This window comes from Amphiura filiformis, unplaced genomic scaffold (assembly GCF_039555335.1).
Source record: "Amphiura filiformis unplaced genomic scaffold, Afil_fr2py scaffold_597, whole genome shotgun sequence".
NCBI classification, from domain to species: Eukaryota; Metazoa; Echinodermata; class Ophiuroidea; order Amphilepidida; family Amphiuridae; genus Amphiura; species Amphiura filiformis.
The window spans coordinates 251,648-274,430 of record NW_027306061.1 but is presented as its reverse complement, the minus strand read 5'-3'; the positions used below and the strand labels follow the sequence as shown (position 1 = coordinate 274,430).

The window sequence follows — 22,783 nt, the reverse complement described above, 5'->3', positions numbered from 1 at the left end:
AGTTATTTTGGGTACCATTTCTATATTACGCCCTAAAAATGTGTAGGAAAACGCTAGGAACACATTCAAATATGCAAATTTCCTGCTCGCTGTGCTCGCATTATATGATAAGACAATTTAAGGTTTTAAATTCGGGTTCCCCAAAATCTTGCATGTGTAAAGGGGGGGGGCAAAGGTTTTTGGCAAGTCAGAAGTGTGGAGGCAAAGATTTTTGGCACGGCCCCCAAAGGGGGCGGGGGTGGCAAGCGATTTTTGGCAGACCATTTTGAAAATTCACCACCCCGAGGGTACACATAATTATTGCACAGCCCCTTAATAAACCACCTTCATCAAATCATACCATTTCTGATATTTCCCTGTATTTTTTCAGGTTTCGTAATGGACGATCGCCTAACCTTTGCTGTGGCAGACTATGTAGTGTGCGGGCTAATACTATTAGGCACTGCCGCCATTGGTTTATTTTACGCCCTCAGCGGTGGTAGGCAGAAAACATCCAATGAATATTTTATGGCGGATAGAAATATGCATTTGTTTCCAGTAGCAATGTCACTAATGGCAAGCTTCTACTCTGGCGTATCAATTCAGGTAAGATTTGCAGAACACACTGATCCTGTAGGTCTATGTGATATTCAATAATCATGATGGGGGGTAAATTTCCAAACGGCGTAGCAAAACTGCTCCCCCTCTCGGCCTGCCCAAAGATCTTGCCAAACAATCTTGGCATCCCCCTCCCTTTGCACATTCCAAATTGTTACCATGTTTACGAACCAAATCCCTTGGTTAGTTCTAACTGGCAATTTCAGTCAAATTTTCATATTTTTGCAATTTGAGGGAAAATGGGCCAAAACATGCAATTTTGCATGTTTTCTTAGTAATCACAAAATTCTAAGACTTGGCACAAGTCTAAGCATTCAAATTCTTGAGAATAGGATAAGAATTAGCTCAAAATGTAAATATTTTATGTTATTTTTGATAATTGGTTATGAAAAAGATTTGAAAATATATTTTCCAAAAATTAGAATGCATAACTTGAAATTAGTCTTTGTACAAGTCATTCCGCTTGATTGTCACAGGATACGTAAAACACCCTTATCTCCAAAAATTGACCAAAATATGTTTTCCGAAAACATATTTCAAAATCTGACTTTCATTGCCAGTTAGAACTAAATTAGGATTGGATTAAGATATAATTATATATTTCATTTGGCAAAACAGGATGATATCTTTTAATAAAAAAAAACCCAAAAAAACCAAACAAACCAAAACGCTGTATTTTTCTGGAATAGGGAGTAAACACATCTTTAATGCAAGCTTACCCATCATTGCCAAAAGGTTAGAAAAGGTTGCCAGAAAACGTTTTTAAAATGTCGGGTTAAAGGTTATAAAACGTTTTCATAACATTCGAAAACTTATACTGCAAATACTCTAGCATTAACTAGTGTTGACAAAATATTTGGCAAGAAATGCTTGCAAAAAAAATTACAATAACATTTTAAAAACATTTTACAAATATTTTTGTAGTGTTTTCATACAAAACATTTCAAAGCTTTTTCATAACCTTTATATAACCCGATTTTTTTAAGTGTTCTTAAAACGTTTTTACCAAGACCAAAAACCCAAAATATAACCTGTATAAAACGTTTTAAAAACGTTTTATATTTGCTGGGTACTTAAGGGGGTACTACACCCCTCAATAAATTTGTGACTATTTTTGCATTTTTCTCAAAAACTAATAACACATTGGTAACAAAAGTTATGTATATTATAGGGGCAAGGAATCCAATTACTACAATGGAATTTCAGTGACCCAAGACAAGCGGTTCGATACTTATGATAGAAAATGAGGTACCGCTAGGATGTACCATCATATTTACTGAACCGCTTGTCTTGAGTCACTGAAATTTCAGTGTAGTAATTGCATTCCTTGCCCCAATAATATACATAACTTTTGTTACCAGTGTGTTATTAAGTTTTGAGAAAAATGCAAAATAGTCACAAATTTACCACAGGGGTGTAGTACCCCCTTAACCATTGTACTTTCTTTATTTAGGGTGTGCCAGCAGACGTATACTACAGAGGACCAATGATTTGGTGGAATCTGGTGCCACAAATCATCGCATCGGTTATTGCGGGCCGATATTTTATTCCTATTTTCTATAGATTGGAGCTGACTAGCGTCTTTGAGGTAAATATTCTTTAGAATCGTCCGGAACAGCCTGCTTGTCCGAAGGGTCATTCGGCCGATAAGGGTTAAAGTTAGGGTTTAGGGCACTTTAAGTTAGGATTAGGATTAGGGCTAAGGTTAGGGTTAGGGTTAGCACTAGCATTAGTGTTAGGATTAGTGTTCGGAACCATGGGGATTAAGTTATGGGTTAGTGGCAGAGTTAGGAGTCGGGGATTATGTTTAGGAATATGGTTATAGGGCTATGTTTAGGGTTATGATTAGGGCTTATGTTATAGGTTAGGGAAAGGGTCAAGTTTAGGGCTAGGGTTAAGGTAAGTATCAGTGGGCTTTATAATACAACTTCTCTTACGACATGTAACCAAATCCTTACTGACCGTCGAACGACTAGATTAAGTTTTACCAATGAGTTAAGTAGTGCTTTCTGCCATCTGTTCTGGAAGCTGATCAACAAAATATAGTTGCTTGTTGCTAGCTCACCGAGTGAGTGTAAATCAAACATAGGAAAACTTTTTGTTATTTAGTAAGAATAGACAGATAATATTCAGCAAAAAATTTTGAACTGGAATTCATGTGATTTTCAGCTCAAAATTTATCATTTTTCCACAAATTACGTAGGACAGCAACACCATGCACTTCTATACACATTATATGCACTGACATTAGCCAGTGTATATGGGGTGTTCACAGATTTGAGTTCAATTGTCAATAAAGAATCATTTCCGGTCTGAGACTAAAATATCTTCTCTCTCACAATAATATAGCACGACCTTGACATTAGTCATTGTCTATGGGTGTTCATTTGAATCATTTCATGTTCATATGGACCAAAGATCGCATAACCGGTTGTGTTCGTGGTCTGTGATCATATCATATCTAGTTCCTTTTGAATTTACCTGTTTATAAATTGTTTGAATAAAGATAAGGAGCTATGCAATAAAGCTGAGGCCTGGTGAGGGTAAAATTGGTGGGGGAGATTTTTTGCAAGCCGAGGGGGGGCATCTTTTGTGATATTTTGGTTCCAACAAAAATGCAGATCCTGAAAAGCGTGAAATACCTCAAATTTTTATCATGAAGCATGGGTCAGTACCAGGGTCAGTGTGGTCAAGAGATTTTAGAAAAGTAGAGTATCCATCGGGATTTAATCCACTTGACTTTGACCGGAGTGACCCAAGAAATTATTCTTTAATGAGGTTTTTTTGCAAAACCAGTAAAATAATGGAAGACATAATTCTCAACCAAATTGCATGCTATTATATTCATCCCTCTAGGCCTATTAATGTAGGATTGCTGCAAGAGAATTTGTCAAAGAAATGGCACATTAATTTTATAAACCTTCGACAAATGTCACCATACAAATGATCACTATTTTGTCTTTCCTTTTTGCCTGGTACATTTCATTTGAATTACGCAATTTTGTTTTAAGGGAAAAGGTATTGCTCTGCCTTTTCGACCGATCCAAAAATATGGGAAAAAATGGGGCTGCTGTTTATCACATTTGAATTTTCATTGGTATAAAATTCGCAGAAAGTTTTTAATGTTTGTAATTCCTACCACACATAACTCTGATATAAAAAATAAAAATAAATAAATAAATCATTGTTTGTCGTCGTAGTTTACAGTCTACCACATAGGTGGAGTTTTTTACATTGCATGGCAAAATAATTCCCCCCCCCCAAAATCAAAACAAAGCAAAACCCGACCGACCGTGAATGCAAACAAAACTTATTCATATAACATATTGCAGAAAGGATTTTCAAGTTCAAGTTCAAGTTTAGTTTTAATTCCATTGTGGCAACCTCTGCACGAAGACCCGGGCACGAAGAGAAAAAAAAAAAAAAAAAAAAAACACAACCAACTTCGTGAAGAAGTATTCCATACATTAACATACTCAAGTATTTATTTATTCATTTAAAATTATCAATTTGAAAATGCTTTTATCATTGAATATTCACATTTCAAATTATAGCAGACTTACCGATTGTAAGCCTGCGATTTTTGCTGAACCATGAAATGGTATCAGCCTATAGGAGTGAATGTTACTTACTAGCTTACTTACTAGCTTACTTACTAACTGACTAACCATTTGGTCTGAAATGGACATATCTCTAATTGCCACGAAGGTATGATCCCATGAGGGGTGTCATATGAAAGAGAAAAACATAAAGAATATAATAAAAATATTTCCAAACGTCGAAGGTCATCCAGGGGTCACGGGGGTCAAAAAAGGTCTTACTAACTGACTAACCATTTGGTCTGAAATGGACATATCTCTAAATGCCACGAAGGTATGACCCCATGAGTGGTGTCATATGAAAGAGGAAAACATAAAGAATATAATAAAAATATTTCCAAACGTCGAAGGTCATCCAGGGGTCACGGGGGTCAAAAAAGGTCATTTTAACCGAAAATGGTCCGATTGAGCTTAAATTTAAATGCAATGATCCTTAAGACATTCTAAACATTTAAAAATATTTTAAAATTCATTTAAGGTCATTAAAGGGTCATAAAGGGGTCAAAGGTCAAGTTTTTCAAAATGCTCCAATTGAGCTGAAATTTATATGCAATGATCCTTATGATATTCTAAACATTTTAAAAACATTTTAAGATTCATTAAAGTTCATTAAGGGGTCATAAAGGGGTCAAAGTTCAAGTTTTCCAAAAATCCTCCGATTGAGCTGAAATTGAAACGCAATGATCCTTGTGACATTCTCAACATGTTGAAAATATTTTAAAATTCATTGAAGGTCATTAAGGGGCAATAAAGGGGTCAAAGGTCAAGTTTTCAAAATGCTTCAATTCAGCTGAAATTTAAGTGCAATGATCCTTATGACATTCTTAACATGTTTTAAATATTTTAAAATTCATTTAAGGTCATTAAGGGGGTCATACAGAGGTCAAAAGTCAAGTTTTCAAAATGCCAGCTTCTCACGATGAAGGTATATTAAAACGGCAAATAATGAAACAGTCTTATTAAAATTAATACTATCCTGCACAGTATTGCTGCTTGATCAGATCGTCACAGTCATCCGCCTAACTTACCTCGTGCCCTTGCAAAGGGCACAGTTGCTCTAGTTTATTTTATATTCTTTACTTTTCCTCTTTCATTAACACCACTCGGGCGTTCATACCTTCGTAGCATTTCGAGATTATGTCCATTACAGACTCCGGGTGACAGTGGTATAGGCCTACCACAATATACTGCCGAAGCCACATGGTTCAGCTATGGTGCGGTTATCGCTCTAGTTATATCGTATTTCTGATGTGAACTATGTTTAAACTGCCATTTATTTATAGTATCTGGAGCTGCGATTCAATAACATCGTTCAGATTTGTGGGATCAGTGCTTTTCTGTTGTTTGCGGTAAGTCCGTCATAAATCTAATCACAAAGTTCATGTTCATACTAACTAGGATCCCCAACATGCTCAACAATCAGGGCACAGTTCTGTAACCCCAATACATTTGCACATTCATTGAATGAGTCAGAATGACCTTTGAACATTTGAGTACAAAAACTCATACTCTGCACCTTGAGGTCAAATTTTGCATTATGATTGTTTAATTGAGGTTATTGGACTATGCCATTGGGTTGAGGCCATTGTGGTTCACAGTGACTGATACAGGGCAACAAGCCAGTTTAACTTTACACTTTTCGGAGATACACAACTAAATTAACCCTCAACATGCTCAATGAATACACATAAAATTTAATAAAGCAAATTAAGTTTGGTTTTCAATTACATCTGTAAATAACATTTTCGATGTTTTGTGACAAAATTGTTTAATATTTTAATGGAAATTCATAAGATGAATTATTTCCTGTTTGAGTCTGTTACAATTAGCAAACTGCCAAAGTTAACATGTGGCTATGTCAACTATGATTATACCATAATAGGCTATGCCAAAAACATAATAAAAAAGATAAGTTTGTCTGTGCACATAATGTTTGTTTTAGTTCGTTAGATTTCCCCTTATATGCTTACATATTATGTTATGTTTTATTTCTTTTATATCAACAGGTTCTTTATTCTGGGCTTGTGACGTACGCTGCTAGTCTTGCTATTACTGCTGGTAAGGTTAATGTCTTAAATGATTAGGGGCTGTGCAATAATTATGTTCCGCCAAAAATCGCTTGCCCCCCTCTCGGCCTGCCAAAAATCGATTGCCCCCCCTTCTCGGCCCGCCAAAAAATCTTTGCCCCCCCCCTTGCACATGCCAAATTTTTGGGATCCCAATTTGCAAACTTAAATGGTCTAGATATATGTTGCGAGCGAAGCGAGCAGGAAAATTTGCATATAAAAGCGTTTCCGTACTGTTTTCCTGAGCCTTTTTGAGCGTTTTATTTAAAAGGCGCCCCATGAATGTGTGCCAAAAATCCCCCCCGTTTTGGCTCGCCAAAAAATTTCTTGCCCCCCCCCCAAATTTTACCCTCCCCCAGGGTTCATAATCATTACACAGCCCCTTATTGCTAGCGTTGGGGGGATTGTAGCACTTAACACAAATGACCATATTGGTATTAGGCATATATCCATTGAAGCTTGGCAACTCCGAAAGACCCTTTAAAGTTACCAAAACAGAACGGTGAAAGAACCCATGGTTTTGATCATTTTAACTCATAAAGAAACATAAATTGCTCATTCCTCACATTTCTGTTTGTTTTGTTTTTTTGGTGGTGGTGCAACGTCAGCTTGTCATGGTTGCTATTCCTCGCGCTATTGCTGCTACGGACGCTGGCGTTATTAACCAATAAGATGTCTGGATTACCTAATAAATATTTATATATTTATGAGGTAGGCCGTATAGTAATTTTTTTACCGTTATGCAAAATTCAAGTTTTCCTACATTTGCACTTGCAGTAAGCGGTATTAGTTTTACGGCGGCGGTGTTAGGACTCACAGCTGTGTGCTCATTTTATACTACTATTGTAAGTATGGCATTAAGGAAAAGCTTTAGCCAGAGATTCTTGTAGTACATTTTATGAGAATTTCAATGGTGAGGTATAATGTATAAATACAATAATTTACCTGAGTGGAAGAAGGGCCCAACTCCATCAAAACTGTTTTTGAGATATTAAGAAAAAACTTAATATTTGGAAAAGTTTTATAGACAGGACGTTTTCATCTTCAGGGGACCTCTAACACATGAACGTACACTAGTACATACATTCAAAATTATATATGATGTTTCCATGGTAACGGTACAGGTCTTAATACGAGCTGGAGTTGGGCCCTTCTTCCACTAATAGACTGCAAGTGCCAGTTCTGTGTTATAAATAGCTACAGAAATTAGGTAATCACCATTAATTGCACAAGTAGAACTCATGTAATATGTCAGCAAGAACATTTATTGTAGTGAAAACCAGATTTCATGGATGAACAAAATTCCTCTTTAACCCTATATTTGTGGAAGAAGAGCCCAACTCCACGGAGTTGGGCCTTTCTTCCATGAAAACCATGATTAAATGTATGTGGAAGGCTATTTAGAGAGTGGATTTTGGCTTATCTTTCACACACAAGGAAGAACAGTCTGCTAGCAATAAAATGCTGGGTCTAACTCATTTTTGTAAAAAATTGGAGTTGGGCCCTTCTTCCACTCAGGTATTCAATTTGAACGGTGTTTTTTTCATTGAACTTGAATACAAGTTCACCGTAAGATCATAATAATTACTTTGCAATAAGGCGTTGGGATTTTAAAAACATCAAATACATTAACCCGCTGTGACATTTTAAGGCCGTATAAAATTAATGTTTTGGTTCTCGTCCAGAGGATTTTCATGAATTGATGTAAAATTAGCATTGTCAGTAGTTTTCGGTCTTCTCCAACAGTGCTCGAGGAAACGATGACCCCCTTTTTTTTTTTTTCAAATGTGAGATTGTGAGTGTTAATCCCCTTAGAGTACCGTTTAAAGACTTGGAAGTGATGCTTGTTCTCTAATAAACTTATTTATATGTATGAAGATTTCATAAATCATTCCAAAGTCTAAAAAAATTGAAAAATCTATAAAAAAAAAATCTGACAAATCCCAGAAATTGAGGAGGGAGGGGACGAGAACCAAAATATTAATTTTACACGGCCTTATCATGTTTATGACAAGCACTTTTTGGAAATTTTAACATTTCAAAATGTTAAAATCATACCAATCACTGTAGCAATGACTGCACTGCACCACGATTTGGTTGTTTATTGTATTCTGTCGGTCCAACATCCGGGCTATCTCTAGTCTCGGGCCCAAACTGCATGTGGCTCACGGTTTGTTATGAACAACAGAAACCAACTGTGAAGGAGGCTACATAGCGATGTTGTTGGAGTGAAATTCAATTTCGGAAAAAACGACACTCGACCATGGAATTTAATTTTAAGTTTGTCAGTATATAAACGGTAAATCAAGAAAGTTTCTTCCACTCTGAAGACTTAGAAACGGTTGTTTGATTCCACTGACTATTTGCGGTCGAAATTTACATAACACCAATGACAGAAATCATCAACAAAAATCGAATCAGGGACTTGTTTTCACTCGAACATCATCAACCGGAAGTGACGTGACACGGACCGACAGAATACCAAGAAAGTCAAAAGAATTGACAATTTGACAATTTAAGGTTAGCAACTACTTTAAACTGTTGCGATTTGGTAGTTCACAGCATGATCTTGCGAATGGTAGTGAGCTTTAGCAAAATTTGCATTGATCATTTCATAGCGAGTGTGTAGAAAACTTATCACGTTTATACTTCTGTAGTACTTGAGTTATGTTGTAAAGAGGGCTGAAACAACAACACTTTTGTAAAACGTATATAACTCGTTAACAACAATAAATCAAGCAAGTTTTCAAAGTATATGATTTGTGGAATGAACATCAAAGTGTTATTTTCCAATAATATATCGATTTAGATAATGAAAATCGATTTTTTTGGCTGCTTCGACCAACAATACACCGTGTATCAATGTGTCAACGTTTACCATTTGAAAACATTGATAAGTCAATGTTGTACATTGAAACACCTTTTTTCAACATGTTGAAATTCAATACTTTCATTGTTTTACCTGCTATTGTTGCAGGGTGGTATGAAAGCTGTTCTGTGGTCTGACTGCCTTCTCATGATTCTTACATTTGCACCTCTCATAGCTGTTATCATCAGTGGTTGTGTATCTGTTGGTGGTGTGGGCACAGTGTGGAAAATAGCAGATGACGGCATGAGAGCGGATTTCTTCAAGTAAATCCATTGCTTTATATCGATTTTCAATATTAATCATAAATTAAACCTTTTTTTTTACTGCGAAGAAACTGAGACGAATAATTAACAACGTGACATAACAACGTGAAATAATTAGAATTTATCATTAGTGTCCCATTAGTGTCCCTCTGTCTCTTTCGAACTATAGCCTATTTGCCTTCCTCGAGTCAGTGACGTCAACGCGTCCAGGTCGTTATTTCGCGTGCGTATCTGGACAACACCTTGAAACGCGCTTGTCTGGATGCCAGCGCTTTGATTCAATGCGCAATCACATATGTTACGACAATTAAATTTCGGACTGACGTCACTGACTCTAGGAAGTATTTAGTTTGTTCGGTTTATAATTGGGGGGAAAATGACACTCAAAACATTGTGTATTGATATAAGATGGCGTGTACGCAGTTGGGCGCAGTACTTGCGCTAATTGACTGGCCCGCGCTTATATCGATTTACGCAAGCGTAAGTGGGGATTTCATTATTGACGCGAGCAGTATAACAAAAACAGAATAATATTCGCCAATTATAAGCCGAACAAACTGTAATAGCAAGATCTGTTCCCTTTTCTCTGTCCTTCCCTCTAACTCATAAACTCACTCACCCACATACTCCTCTCTTCTCTCACCCACACACATCAAACACACCCCATACACCCGGCACCCCCCCCCACACACACACCCACCCACCATACAAACACTTTTCATTGTTCTCTCCTTCCCTCTACATCATGATGAAATATCAGCTGTAATTCTAAATTTCAACACATCTGAAATAGGCCCTACGATTAAAATTTAATCTATGAAATTTGAATCAGTCAAAACCAATCCACACTTTATCTCTTTTCTTTTAGTATCAATCCAGATCCAACAGAATTATATACAATCTGGGGTCTTGTATTTGGCGGTATCTTCCAATTTCTTCTAGTTCAAGTGTCCAATCAGTATCAAGTGCAACGTTATCTCAGCTGTTAAAGCATCAAGGACGCACAAATGTAAGTTATTCATCGGAAAGACTACTTATTCCATATAGAGTTGGGTACCCGTCCTTCGGAGGGGACGTAACGCCAGCGTTCCCTTATTCAGAGAGCTGCATCTGTTCATTATGGCAGTATAGGTTTCGAAGTAAAAAGGGTGCTAAACTCATGTCTCAATCCGTCCAGTGCTGTTTGGATATTTACAATCTTGCTAGATCATTTGTATATTGTTACCAAGAATGATTCTAACCGAATTATTGTTTGAATTTGAAAGATTTATTGGTTCTCTTTCAGAGCTTTAAGCATTTATGTAGTTGGAATGATGACCGTGCACTCACTATGTTGCTTCACAGGAATAGTTCTCTACGCGTTATACGCTGGTTGTGATCCTGTCACATCGGGCAAGATTCAACGAAATGACGAAGTAAGGTTTAGTTTGAAAGTTATTATACTTATGATGAACAAATTTTAATCTTTAAGGCTAAAGGTATTGATCCGAAAGAACGTTGACTAGAGAATTATTATACTTGACAAGGAATTTGTTTCATGTCATAAGGTTACATTCAAATTCCATCAGCTTCCAATAACCGATAAGGTTCATATCTATATATAGAAGAACACTTGCTCCAAGCACAAGAGCTTAATCGACCAATATGCCAAATAGACATGATAGAGTCAGTGCTTCGCCGGCCTTCGCGCAAGTAGTTAGACTGGGTTATGGTATATACAAGAAGTAGATTTGTTCCTATGGTGTCCTTAACTATTCAAAACAAGCCACAGTCGTTACTTTACTCGTCTTTCTTTGTTCCTGTCCCGAATAGCCATCATTCATTTGAAATCGTTGCCTTGATATAATTCTCGTGATTCACAATGCCATGCGCCGCCAACGGTTGCTCTTGCCAGTCTAATTTTTGCCCGCAAGATCGACACACTGACCTCTATACATGGATAGCGGGCTCGCACGTAATATGATTAGTATGTAGTATTGATTCTTTTGTACCAATAATTTCGGGGAAGAAGTCGCGTAGTAAATTGGAACAAATAGTTCCATACGGTTAAGTAGTTGAAAAGGAAAATAGCCATAACATAGCTATTAGAGTATCTAACTTTTTTATGATATTAATTTTGCAGCTTTTACCTTATACTATTGTAGCAATGTACCATAGTTTGCCAGGAATACCGGGGTTGCTATTGTCGGGAATTTTCGGCGCTGCTCTAAGGTAAGCACATAGTACAGAGTCAGATGTTTTGGATTGACAGGAACATGCACTGGTGGATAATACGGAGATATAACAACGTACCGGTTCGTACTAGAGCGAATAGTATTACTCTGGTTATGATTGTCACAAATTGGAATTGCGCTGCAGTTCTAGTGTAGAAATTTGTCACCAACTACATTAATTAAAGCCATATTATAACATTTGCTGTTGAGGACGCCCTCACTGTTTTTTTTTTTTTTTAAATTCATTTTTACACGATTATATTGTACTTTATTAAACCAATATCATCATTCTGCAAAAATCAAGACTCTAGATGCTGTAGTTTTGTCAAAATCCGAGATTTTGAATAAAGCGCCGGAACCGGCGTCTTATTATTACGATGGAATTATTAGTCGAACGCATACACGATGTTCATAACACACAGTACGTACACGGCGAGCGGGACGGTGATCTACACAACAAAGGGTCGTACCATAACATGACCGAAGGAGTGGTACGTATTGGCGACATACGCGCTGATAGTAAATTCCAATTTTCTTTGCTTTGCCGTAGTTGTTCGGCTCAAAAATAAAAGGGATATATCTGACAGTAAAACTAACATTTTATGGCAAAGAAATGTTAATCTATTTTGTATGATAATGTTATAATATGGCTTTAAATTGAATGTTGCGAATCGTCAATGTAAGGAATACCTTTGTACTCAGTTTAGTTACATTATTTTTCATGAGAGATATCTTGCTATACACTATGGACCACAATGGCCTCATGACATAGTTAATTAAATAAAAAACCCTTTAAAAGGGAGCGCTCAGGCACGATTGGAAAACATGGTTGTGGAATGTAGGTCGGTTGTAATTCATGTTTGTAGGTAGTAGGCAGTTGGTCAGTGTGGAATTTATGCACCCTTGTGGCTGTTATGATGGATGTGCAGGTGACAGAGTAATATTAAAGGCAATTTTATCCTGTTATAAGCGTGTACTATAAGTCTATTCATGACATTGTTTTACTGGTGAACTGTTCAAGAAGAAGTTTGAAATTAAATATATTTGATGACTGATCATTTTTTTTCTAGTGATACTGCATTTTGATGTGAACATATGCAGTGTTTTATTGTAGTTGTTCATGTGCTCACATGCTTGAATAAGAATATGATTTTTGTTTAAATAGCGTTACTAATGTGATGCATGCCTCCGCACTAAGCTCCTTTGAATATACTGAAACAATATGATATTATTAATAATATCATGCATAGGTATAGTTTCGCAGACCTTCAACTGTTACCCTCCCTTTCATGTTGAAAGGCAGTGTCAATTAGTTTTAGGCACTGTGGTTTTAGGTAAAGGAACTTTGAGGAAAGGAGTCCTGAGGCAGCTGTCATTCTTGTTAGATGATAAAAATATAAATTTGGGCTGAGTTGTGGGTGAGTGATGTAAAATGTGAGCGACCTCTGCATTGGACTTCAACTTAATAGGGGTAAAAGTTGAAGGTATAGAACTGGGCCTGTTCTACAGTCCATGGTTAATTATTACGATCCACAACATGCTCATTTATTAGGGCACAGTTCTTCAACCCCAATATATGTTTGTACGTTCATTGGATGACCTTTGAAAATTTGGATACCAAACTCATACTTGGCAATTGGAGGTTGAATTGGACACTATATTGTTTAACTGAGATTATTGAAGTGTGCCTTTGGGATGAGGCCATTGGGGTATAGTGAGTGCTGGGAAGTTCATTAGTGGCCACTGTTCCGCTATAAAAAGTGAAGGTCTCCAGTGTGTGATGCTTGTAATTTTATGGATCAGTAATTGAGCTAAATAGCCAAAATTGTCTTGTGGCTTTTCTCTCTGACACACAAGACAATAAATTTGGTTCTGGTTAGTCGGCTTGTTCTGTGTATAATTCCCAGGTTAAGTGTATTACCAATTAGTTAAAAACACAAGTATTGACAGATTTGGCAAATTTTGCATAAATGGGACCGGGAAATGGGACCTTGGCAGTGGGGTTAATTTCAACAAGAGAGGGATACATGTAGTAAGTTGAAAGTCTATGGAACTATACCTATTCAGGCACATTGCATGTGTGCAATATAATGGAGAAGATAAGCTAAAATATATTGAAACAGGTAGTTTTAGAATTCAATATAATTAAGAATGTTGTTGTATTGGGCGGATCCTGCTGCGAATTTGCACTTCAGCCAATTCAGAATTTTATACCACTGGAAACCTCTGGCAAAATAGTTTCTGTATAAACTAATTCTTGCCGATTAATTCGTTTAACAAGCCTATGGTCAAATTTGTTCCCAAAATAACACAGCAAGGATATGGGCCATATATAAATATACATAGCCTGTATCAAAATGCTACCAATAGCTAGCATACATGCTTATTTATACTTGCAATCTGATCCCGGGAATCTGATCAACTGAAGTTGTGAGATTTAAGTTTTTGCTTGTGGATATAGATCTACTGACAAATCTCATAAAAAGTGTATGCTAGGATTGTGAAATACCCCTTTAACATATTATGTCACATTTAGTGATTCGAAACAGACATGTATGCAATTGAATGTTACCCATGAAAATGAAAAGTAAATTTTAAGTTGTACATGTTATAACGATCTGAATAATACAATTCAATTTAAATGTTACACCACTTTATCACCAATGCATCATTTTCACAAAAACAAAAACAAAAAAAAACTTAAGCCCTTATCTCCAATGTGCTCTGCTCAAGTTCGGGCTCTCCTCAAGTTCGGATGCTATTTTACCAAAAATGATAAAACTTGATAAATTTGCGTCTGCGGGATATTCCAATCTATTGGTTTTGAAGATGATGCTGTGGATATAAATTTGTATCTGCGGAATATTGCAATTTCTGTTGGTCTTAAAGATAATACTGTCACGGTGGAGGCTCTTGTGTAGAGTGTCGATGAGATGACCACAGTGTATAGTGTGGATGAGATGACCACTTGTGAACTTCTGGCAAATCCAGAACAGTCAGAACACGCCTACTTACTTACCTCTCAATGCAAATTTAAGAAGTTCACGGACATTTGGTAAACTTGGTATACCATGCAGGCTGACCTAGCTTGCTGACATCTGTGCTGACATTGTCCATAAAACAAAATCTGTTCATGGCCAATATGTAACTTGCGAACTTCAACTTCCACACCACTATCAATCTGTCAACATGGTCAACGCTCATAATTAGTGAAACTGATTATCATTCCCAGGTAACAAAACCCTCCACTAAGGGCAACAGAACATAGTTTTATAAATAATTTCATGGGAAATGAGGCTAATATTTCATCCCCATCCCTGTTTAAAATCTCACTGCTGCATATATTTATGAACTATGTCATGAGGAGTGAGGTTAATTTTGGAGCTGGCATTAGCCTGCATGTAGTGCATTTCTATTACTGAGATACCATGCATTATTCTACAAAATATTTTTAGTGATTACAAAGCAAAAGCATTTGCAAAAGAAGCTCGACTTAAAGCTACTTAGGTTCAGAGGTCGATTTTTTTGATTTTTATTCCAAGGTCTAACCTGAATGTATATATTCACTCAGGTGTACCTGAGCGAAATAACCTCAATTGTGCAAAATTTGACCTCAAGTTGCAGAGTATGAGTTTTTGTACCCACATTTCAAAGGTCATCCTACAATGTCCTATAAATTTACAAAATAATGTATTACGGGTTACAGAACTGTGCCCTGACAGATGAGCATGTTGTGGCTCATAGTGATAACAGACGGTGCAATCACCTGTTGTTTTTATCATAATTCCCATTCTTGAAGCTTAATTATGCAGATTGAAATTAGCAAAACTCTCAACGTAATTTTCTTCAATTGTACCTGTACTACATATGTACCAAGTCTCAGTTAGATAGTCCATACAGTTATCTAGCAAATCAACTTCAAATACTCTGAAAATGTAAGCCTCGCTTTCAATTTCTGCTTCACTAATTCTGGCCTGATTGGAGTTAGCCGAGCCAAACGCCATCAACGGCATCCGGCAGGAAAGGAATAATTGTAAGAAAACTCTATGTTCCTCTAAGATGTTCCTGGTTTAATCAGAACATGTAATGGCTGTCATACGTACCTTAGATCCGCGCAAGTATAGTGACCTGGCTCACGACATGTTCTCAATGAACTCGCACCACCTGGGATGGTGTGTTGTGCGGCGTGTGTGGGGTGTGTGTATGGGGAGGGGGGTATTGCTATCTAAAATCTTACATCTCTTTGGTCCGTGTGCACAAAACAAGTTAGACCAGGTCTTACTTTAGACATGACCTGAATATGGAGATTAGTCCTATGGAGTAACATACAACCGGCGATCAAGTTTTGATTTGATCCCTAAAACGATTCCTCCTATTCTAACCTACCTAGTTAGACCAGGTCTAACGTTAGATTTAGATGTTTAACAATTCCAATATGCTTACAGTACGCTTTCGTCTGTGCTGAATTCCAATGCAGCAGTTGCTGGACAACATATCATCAAAGGAATTTGGAGTAACATCTCTGATGCCAAGTATATAATTATCATAAAAGGTCTAGGTATGTAGATGATATACGAAGTCAAGATCATAATTTCATGCAGTGTACTTTGAAGCAATATTGTACGATTTTTTAAAATTATAATTTTCCGCCACAAAATGTTAGTTTTCACCTTCAAATTAATAAACTATTGTAGCCGAACTAAATGAGGTGAAATGAAAGAAAATCGATGTGTCATTGCAGCGCCCAAAAAGTGAATGCGTGTATAATAATCGGCGAATCTGATTGATGTAAAACATCTCAGATTTTGTCACCAATATAGCACATCGGGTCTAGTTTTTTGCGGATATTTTAGTGTATAAACTACATTATACAGTTGTGTAAAAGTAAGAATTTTGAAGACAAAAACGGAGAGCCTTCTCCGGGCCGGACGTCCTCTTAGCAAATCCAATACCGTAAAACCCCGTCTACAAGGATATACCTAAGAAACGCCCTCAATAAAATTGGTTGCTTTTTGTATTTGGAGTTTGAGCAAATATATACTGGCACTGGGTGGCTATGCATTCCATCTAAGTATGTTGTAACACCAATCAATTGTATTGACATAATAACGACTGTTTCGTATATCAGGATCGTCTAGCTCAATTGATAGAGCGTCAGACTTTGGAACTGAAGACATGCTGAAGAGAGCATGGTCCGGGCACCGGTTCCGTTTTTTCATTCTCGTTTAATTTTAACTTTTTGACATGTTCTTTTTATCTTTCTTCAAATCTACCTTTCTACTTTTAATTTTAGGTGTGTTTTTTTTTTGTTTTTTTTTATAGTTTTTTTTATAGTTTTTTTTAGTAATTTTGTGGTTTTATAGAAACTAGTAAAAGCATTTATTCTAAATAATAGCGAAACCCACGGTTAGACAGATGTGTTGTAACTACTTGTCTGTCCTCGTCTTTGCAATAAAAACCTATGTTGCACCTTTGTGCCATCCCAATTCTTGAGGAATGGTAGGTAGGGTGCGTTTTTGGCTTAAGCACGATTTCGTTTCTACTTGAAATGATATCAAAATAAATATTGTTCTGTTGCCACAATTGCAGTTTTTCAATAAAAAAATAGATGAGGAATAATAATTATTCCATATTTGAATCTATTGTCCCATCAAGAATAGAGTGTCTTCAAAAACTTCAATCAATTCATCTGACAAAGGAAACTATTCTGGTCATTCAATTTTGTTTCGCTTGCACCTGTTATATCACAGGCGTTGGTAGAGAAGGCACACTTCTCTTGTCTTCACCGAAGTAGTGATGTAAACACTAACATGATTAATTACCATAGCTAGCAATGGACATACACTGTCGATGTGACGTAATTAATCGGATTAACTACCATAGCAATTGATGAATACAATTTCGAATATATAGCCCTGCACTTCATCGTTCACGTGGCACCTATGCATTAAACCATAGTTGTCAAAGAAATGCTAATCACTCGCCATGTAAGATTAGTATTTATGAAAAGAGTGGTATTCAATCTATGTTTGGTGACATACGCGCGGGTGATTAGTGCAATCTGCTTGATGGTAGTTATTGCGATTATTACGTCACTTCGACAGCGAATTGTGTAGTATAGACGAATCCAACAAGCCAAGTGATGGTCAGAATTTATTCGGCCATTATACGCTGGTGAAGTTGCGTAATTAATCGGATTAATTACCATAGCAATAGGTGAAAACAATTTTGAACATATCGCGCTGCGCTACAAGCAGGTTACACTCATCACCTGTACTGTGTATGTCTGCAATCATAGATTGAATACAATACTGGTCTTTTCAAAGATACTAATCTTACAGGTGCAGCATGATATGGTTCAATGAAGAGGTACCGCCTGAACGTATCAGTGTATAACGCGGTATATTCAAAAATTGTTTTCACCTATTGCTATGGTAGTTAATCCGATTATTACGTAACTTCGCCAGCGTATTGGAATAAAACAGGAGGATGTGAGTTCATAAGGGCAATGTCGGGGATTATAGGTCACAATCGATGTGGAGAGATGAGAGGTCCGACCAACAGCCATAGCGAATGGTTCATGTTCAACTAATTCCAGCGGACGGTCTGTGGCTAGTAAGGAATCGTCTTTGACAACATGCGCAGATCTGTCTTGTCAGGAAGATATTTAATATCCCGAATTTATAATAGGCCTATGCCTACCAGTTCCATCGTATAACCGATCTGCTAGAGAATATTTGTTACCATGTTTAATAAATTCGTATTTATCGTATAATAAAATGTAGCCAAATGTATATTATGTGTCACACGGTTTTCTGCTGAACCACTAGCAGGCTATGTTACCACATCTATGACAATGACAAAGGTGAATTTTGATGATTTTTACGATCGTCCGGATGAGTAAATCACTGAATGGGTCTTTAGTTCCCTCCTCTCCTTATCCTGCCAATATTATATGAATCAAAGAAAAATAAAGAAAAATAAAATTAAACAAGAAAAAAGACTAAGAAAAGAAACAATAAAAGAAAAACAATAGAATAAATTAAACTAAATATGAAAAAAAATGATCACGAAAGGAGTCTTTAGAAAATGCAAGAAAATATAAATGAAAAGTTTGAACAATATTTAGTTTATAAAAGTTTGTGTGACCGTGATGAGGCTCGAACTCACCATCTTCCGATCTAAAGAACCAAAGTCTTATGCCTTGCCAAGTGAGCTATGCTCGTGAGATGCGAAATAAAGATAAAATAATACATTGTATACCTGCTTGTGTCGGTAAATGATTTGCTCAAATTCCATAATGATATAATATTGTGGAGGGCGCTAGCGTGAAATATGCTATCATCACAGTCGCTACTATTCCTTGTAGACGGGTTTCTACGGTATTGCTTTAAGACACAATAGCATAGATGATGTTGCTGTAACGGCATGGTAGGATGTGTGGAAATGGTGGGGGTCATGATGGTGGTGTTGCCAGTAGTGGTGGTGGTGATGGTGGAGGTGGTGGTGATGGAAGTGGTGGTGGTGGTGCCGGTGGAGGTAAGGGTGATGATGATGGTGGCAGTATTGGTAGTGATGTTGTTATTAATATTGCTATTTTTGCTGCCGCCACTTGTTGTTGGTTGTAGCGACGACGTTAGTTTCTGTGGTGGTGTTGGTGTTGGTGGTGGAGAGGCGGATGCGGTAGCATTGGTGATGGGGCATGATCATGATGACAACGTTAAACGACAGATTACTATTACTGACAATTATATATTTTCACATTTCAGTGGTCTTCTTCTCATTCTTGGCTCTCGCTGTGGCTTTCCTTATCCCAAAACTGGGAGATATTGTACCAGTAAGTGTGACGCTTTCCATATTACAGTTACCACAACTGCAGGGGCGTAGCAAGAGCCTCGGGGCCCATGGACAACGAGCAGTGCGGGGCCCTTTAACAACTCCTTTATCAGTACTTATGTCATTTTCGCCTTTGATCGGGGCCCCTAAACCCTCGGGGCCCACGGACTTCGTCCATCCTGTTGACCCGCTTGATACGCCCTGCACAAAATTATAAGAATTTGTATTGTCACAAGTATACGACTCAAATTACTATTTGTTTAACTATCTAAAATTCTAATTAAATGTAGGTGATGTTTGGAATAGTTGGTACGACGCAAGCTCCTGCCGCAGGAATGTTTCTGTTAGGAGTGTTTTTCCCAAGAGTGACGTGGAAGGTAAGCAAATACAGACAGCAAAACAATTACGGTACCAGTTATTTTCACCCCTGTATATCCTAAACAAAGACAGATGTCATAGTTAGATCTTTTAACTCGGATTTAAGACATCATTCGTTGAAATGAATCAAGAAATAAAGACATGGTGATCCAAAATCCCAAGGAAAATGCAAATTCAAAATTTGCAGATTGCTCCATTGAATGCCCTATTGATTTCTACACAAACGAGGTCTTAAATCAGAGGTAAAGGGCACAGGTATTGGTTGCCGTTTTCAATTATGACATACCGTTAAACCCCGTCTATAAGCATATAGTGTGCTTCTGATGAAAGCTACATTAATCCAGTCGCCATTATGGAGTTTGAGCAAATAAATTACGGATCCAAGCATATATACAAGCAAGTATTATTTTAAGACCGATCAATTGTATTGGTATATTAACGCTTGCTTCGAATTAATTAAGCTTCTATAAAAAACACTATATATGCTTGTAGACGAGGTTTTACGGTATTTGTCTTTGATTAGGACCATCATACCCGTCATGCCCGTGTACAGATATCCACATGTTGTTAATTTCGAGAGTAGGGTGTCCTGATTGGTTGGATGTTCTGTGCATAATTAACCGTATTGCCACATCGACAGTATATATGACATGCATAAAAATATTGATCTTGGAGAAACTTGTTCTGATATCTTACTCAGATTAGCAAGGAAAATTGTATTGCAAACAATATTATGGTCTTATTTCTTGTAAAAATTTCATATTCATCATTGCTAAATTTATCAACTTGTTATTGAATACTGATTAATTTACGTAGGGCACTGTCATAGGATTTTTTACCGGACTTGGTTTAGGTTTCTGGTTGGTATTCGGTTCAACAGCCTACCCGCCAGAGCAAATAACATTGCCAGTCTCTACTGAGGATTGTTTTGACAGCATCAACGATACGTTACTTCTTACCACTACAGTGCCGGAAGTGAATACAACAACATTGTTGCTTTCAGAAGCCTCTAACAGGTCAGATGTGATTTAAATGTTCAGGGGCGGCTTTAAAACTCGTCCTCCAGTTGACCGAAAATTGATGGCGGTTGAACCGCGTTCCATTATTTAGAACAATAGAAACCGGCTCCAATTGGACGGAACCGGGTGAAACCGGCAGTTGAGTTTTGAAGCCGTCCCTTATGAATATTGCTTAAACGATCGTTTTTAAACATAAAACTACAACAATAATAATAACTACAACAATAGTACCTCATATTGTAAGCTTATGAGTTTTTTGGATTATTATTTTTCTTCTAAATTTGACTTTTGTCGGTGCTACATTTATTCTTTCAGGCCAGCTATGGCTACATTTTACGCTATTTCAGTAGTTTGGTATGCTATGTTTACGTGTCTTGTGACCATTGTTGTGGGATACGTTGCTAGTATTATAACAGGTAAAATGATGATACGAAACGACGACGATGATGATGATGATGATGATGACTGCGATGATGATGGTGATGATGATGACGGTAGCGGTATATTGGTGATGGTGAGCATGATGATGATACCGAAGATGATGACGATGATGATGGTGATGATGATGACAGTGGTAGTATATTGGTGATGACGAGCATGATGATGATGCCGATCATGATGATAATGACGACGATGATGATGACGGTGGTGGTATATTGGTGATACCAAAGATGATGATGATACCGAAGATGATGATGATGACGATGACGATGATGCTGCTGCTGCTGCTGATGATGATGATGATGATGATGATGATGGTGATGATGACGACGGTGGTGGTATATTGGTGATGGCGAGCATGATGATGATACCGATCATGATGATGATGATGATGATGGCGAGCATGATGATGATACCGATCATGATGATGATGATGATGATGATGATTTATGATGGTGATGATGAGGGATGATGAAAACCACTACACAAATAAGGGGATGGTGGTAGAGGGGAGTAGGGGAGGAGCATGATGGCTAGGATGGGATGGAGGAGAAAGGTGAAACTTAGTTGGCAACGTTCGCTTAACATCCAAGATAACCCTTCTCGTCGCTTATTTCAGGTGGTACAAAAGACGAAGATGTAGATGAGCGTTTGGTCTACCGTTTCTCAGAAGCATTCTGCTGTTGTTGTTTTTCACTCAAGCGCATGAGATTCTTCCAAAAGGACAATGCGAAAGTGAAGAAGAGTACAACATGGTCTGCAGTGGATTATCAGCTAGCATTGTATAAACCAAACAGGAACCATGATATCGATGTGGATGCGCAAGAAGCTGGTGCAATGCACAAACAAAAACCCTTAACTGAGGTCGAGTACGAAGACACCACTTTATAGTTGTTTAATATTCTAAAGCAATATTGTAACATTTTCATAAAAAATGTGCATTTCTACAAAATGTTATTTTTCACCGTCAGATATATCCCCGTTTAATTTTGAGCACTAACATAATTATGAGGTACCAACAAATCGATATTTAATTCCAGCGCTAATGTCGCCAACATGTGTCACTGTCGGCCATGACTGAGGTCGGTCGTCTCGAGTATTCGTTTGACTAATATTTCGGTCGCAAAAAGGAATGGGGCGCCCAATGTGAGCTTGGTCGTGATGTGGTGAATTTCATAGTGTTTAGATTTGGTATTATTATCTCTTGCAAACCCGGTGACACCTCATTATAGATTTTAGATCTGTCGATAGGTTGTAAGAGGGGATAGCCTTTTCCAGGTACGAATTGGGCCATATATAAAGAAACTGTTGCTACTTTGCAACGCAATAAAAACCTAAATGCAAAATGAGATCCTGTAGGTGGCTCCCGAGGTGGCTTAAAAAACTAAATGCAAAATGAGGTTTTTATAAAATATTGTTTTCCAGAGTCAAAACGCAGGTATCATTATCATAAGCCTCATATCACTTATTTATTGTCAACTAAGTGCAGAGTAGGTTAGATA

The 22,783-nt window shown here is 37.3% G+C and overlaps 1 protein-coding gene across 1 annotated transcript; it reads left to right on the top strand.

Moving 5' to 3' along the window:
• The first annotated feature begins 374 nt into the window (after nt 1-374).
• Nucleotides 375-22,172, top strand: LOC140145754 (sodium-coupled monocarboxylate transporter 1-like). The gene is given in 15 exon segments (XM_072167431.1): nt 375-585; nt 2,051-2,185; nt 5,480-5,545; nt 6,203-6,254; nt 7,040-7,107; nt 9,240-9,394; nt 10,263-10,403; nt 10,680-10,809; nt 11,517-11,605; nt 16,053-16,165; nt 19,377-19,444; nt 19,734-19,820; nt 20,638-20,837; nt 21,156-21,256; nt 21,901-22,172. Coding segments are annotated over 15 exon segments (1,884 nt in total). The 5' UTR covers nt 375-378.
• The last annotated feature ends 611 nt before the right edge of the window (nt 22,173-22,783 follow it).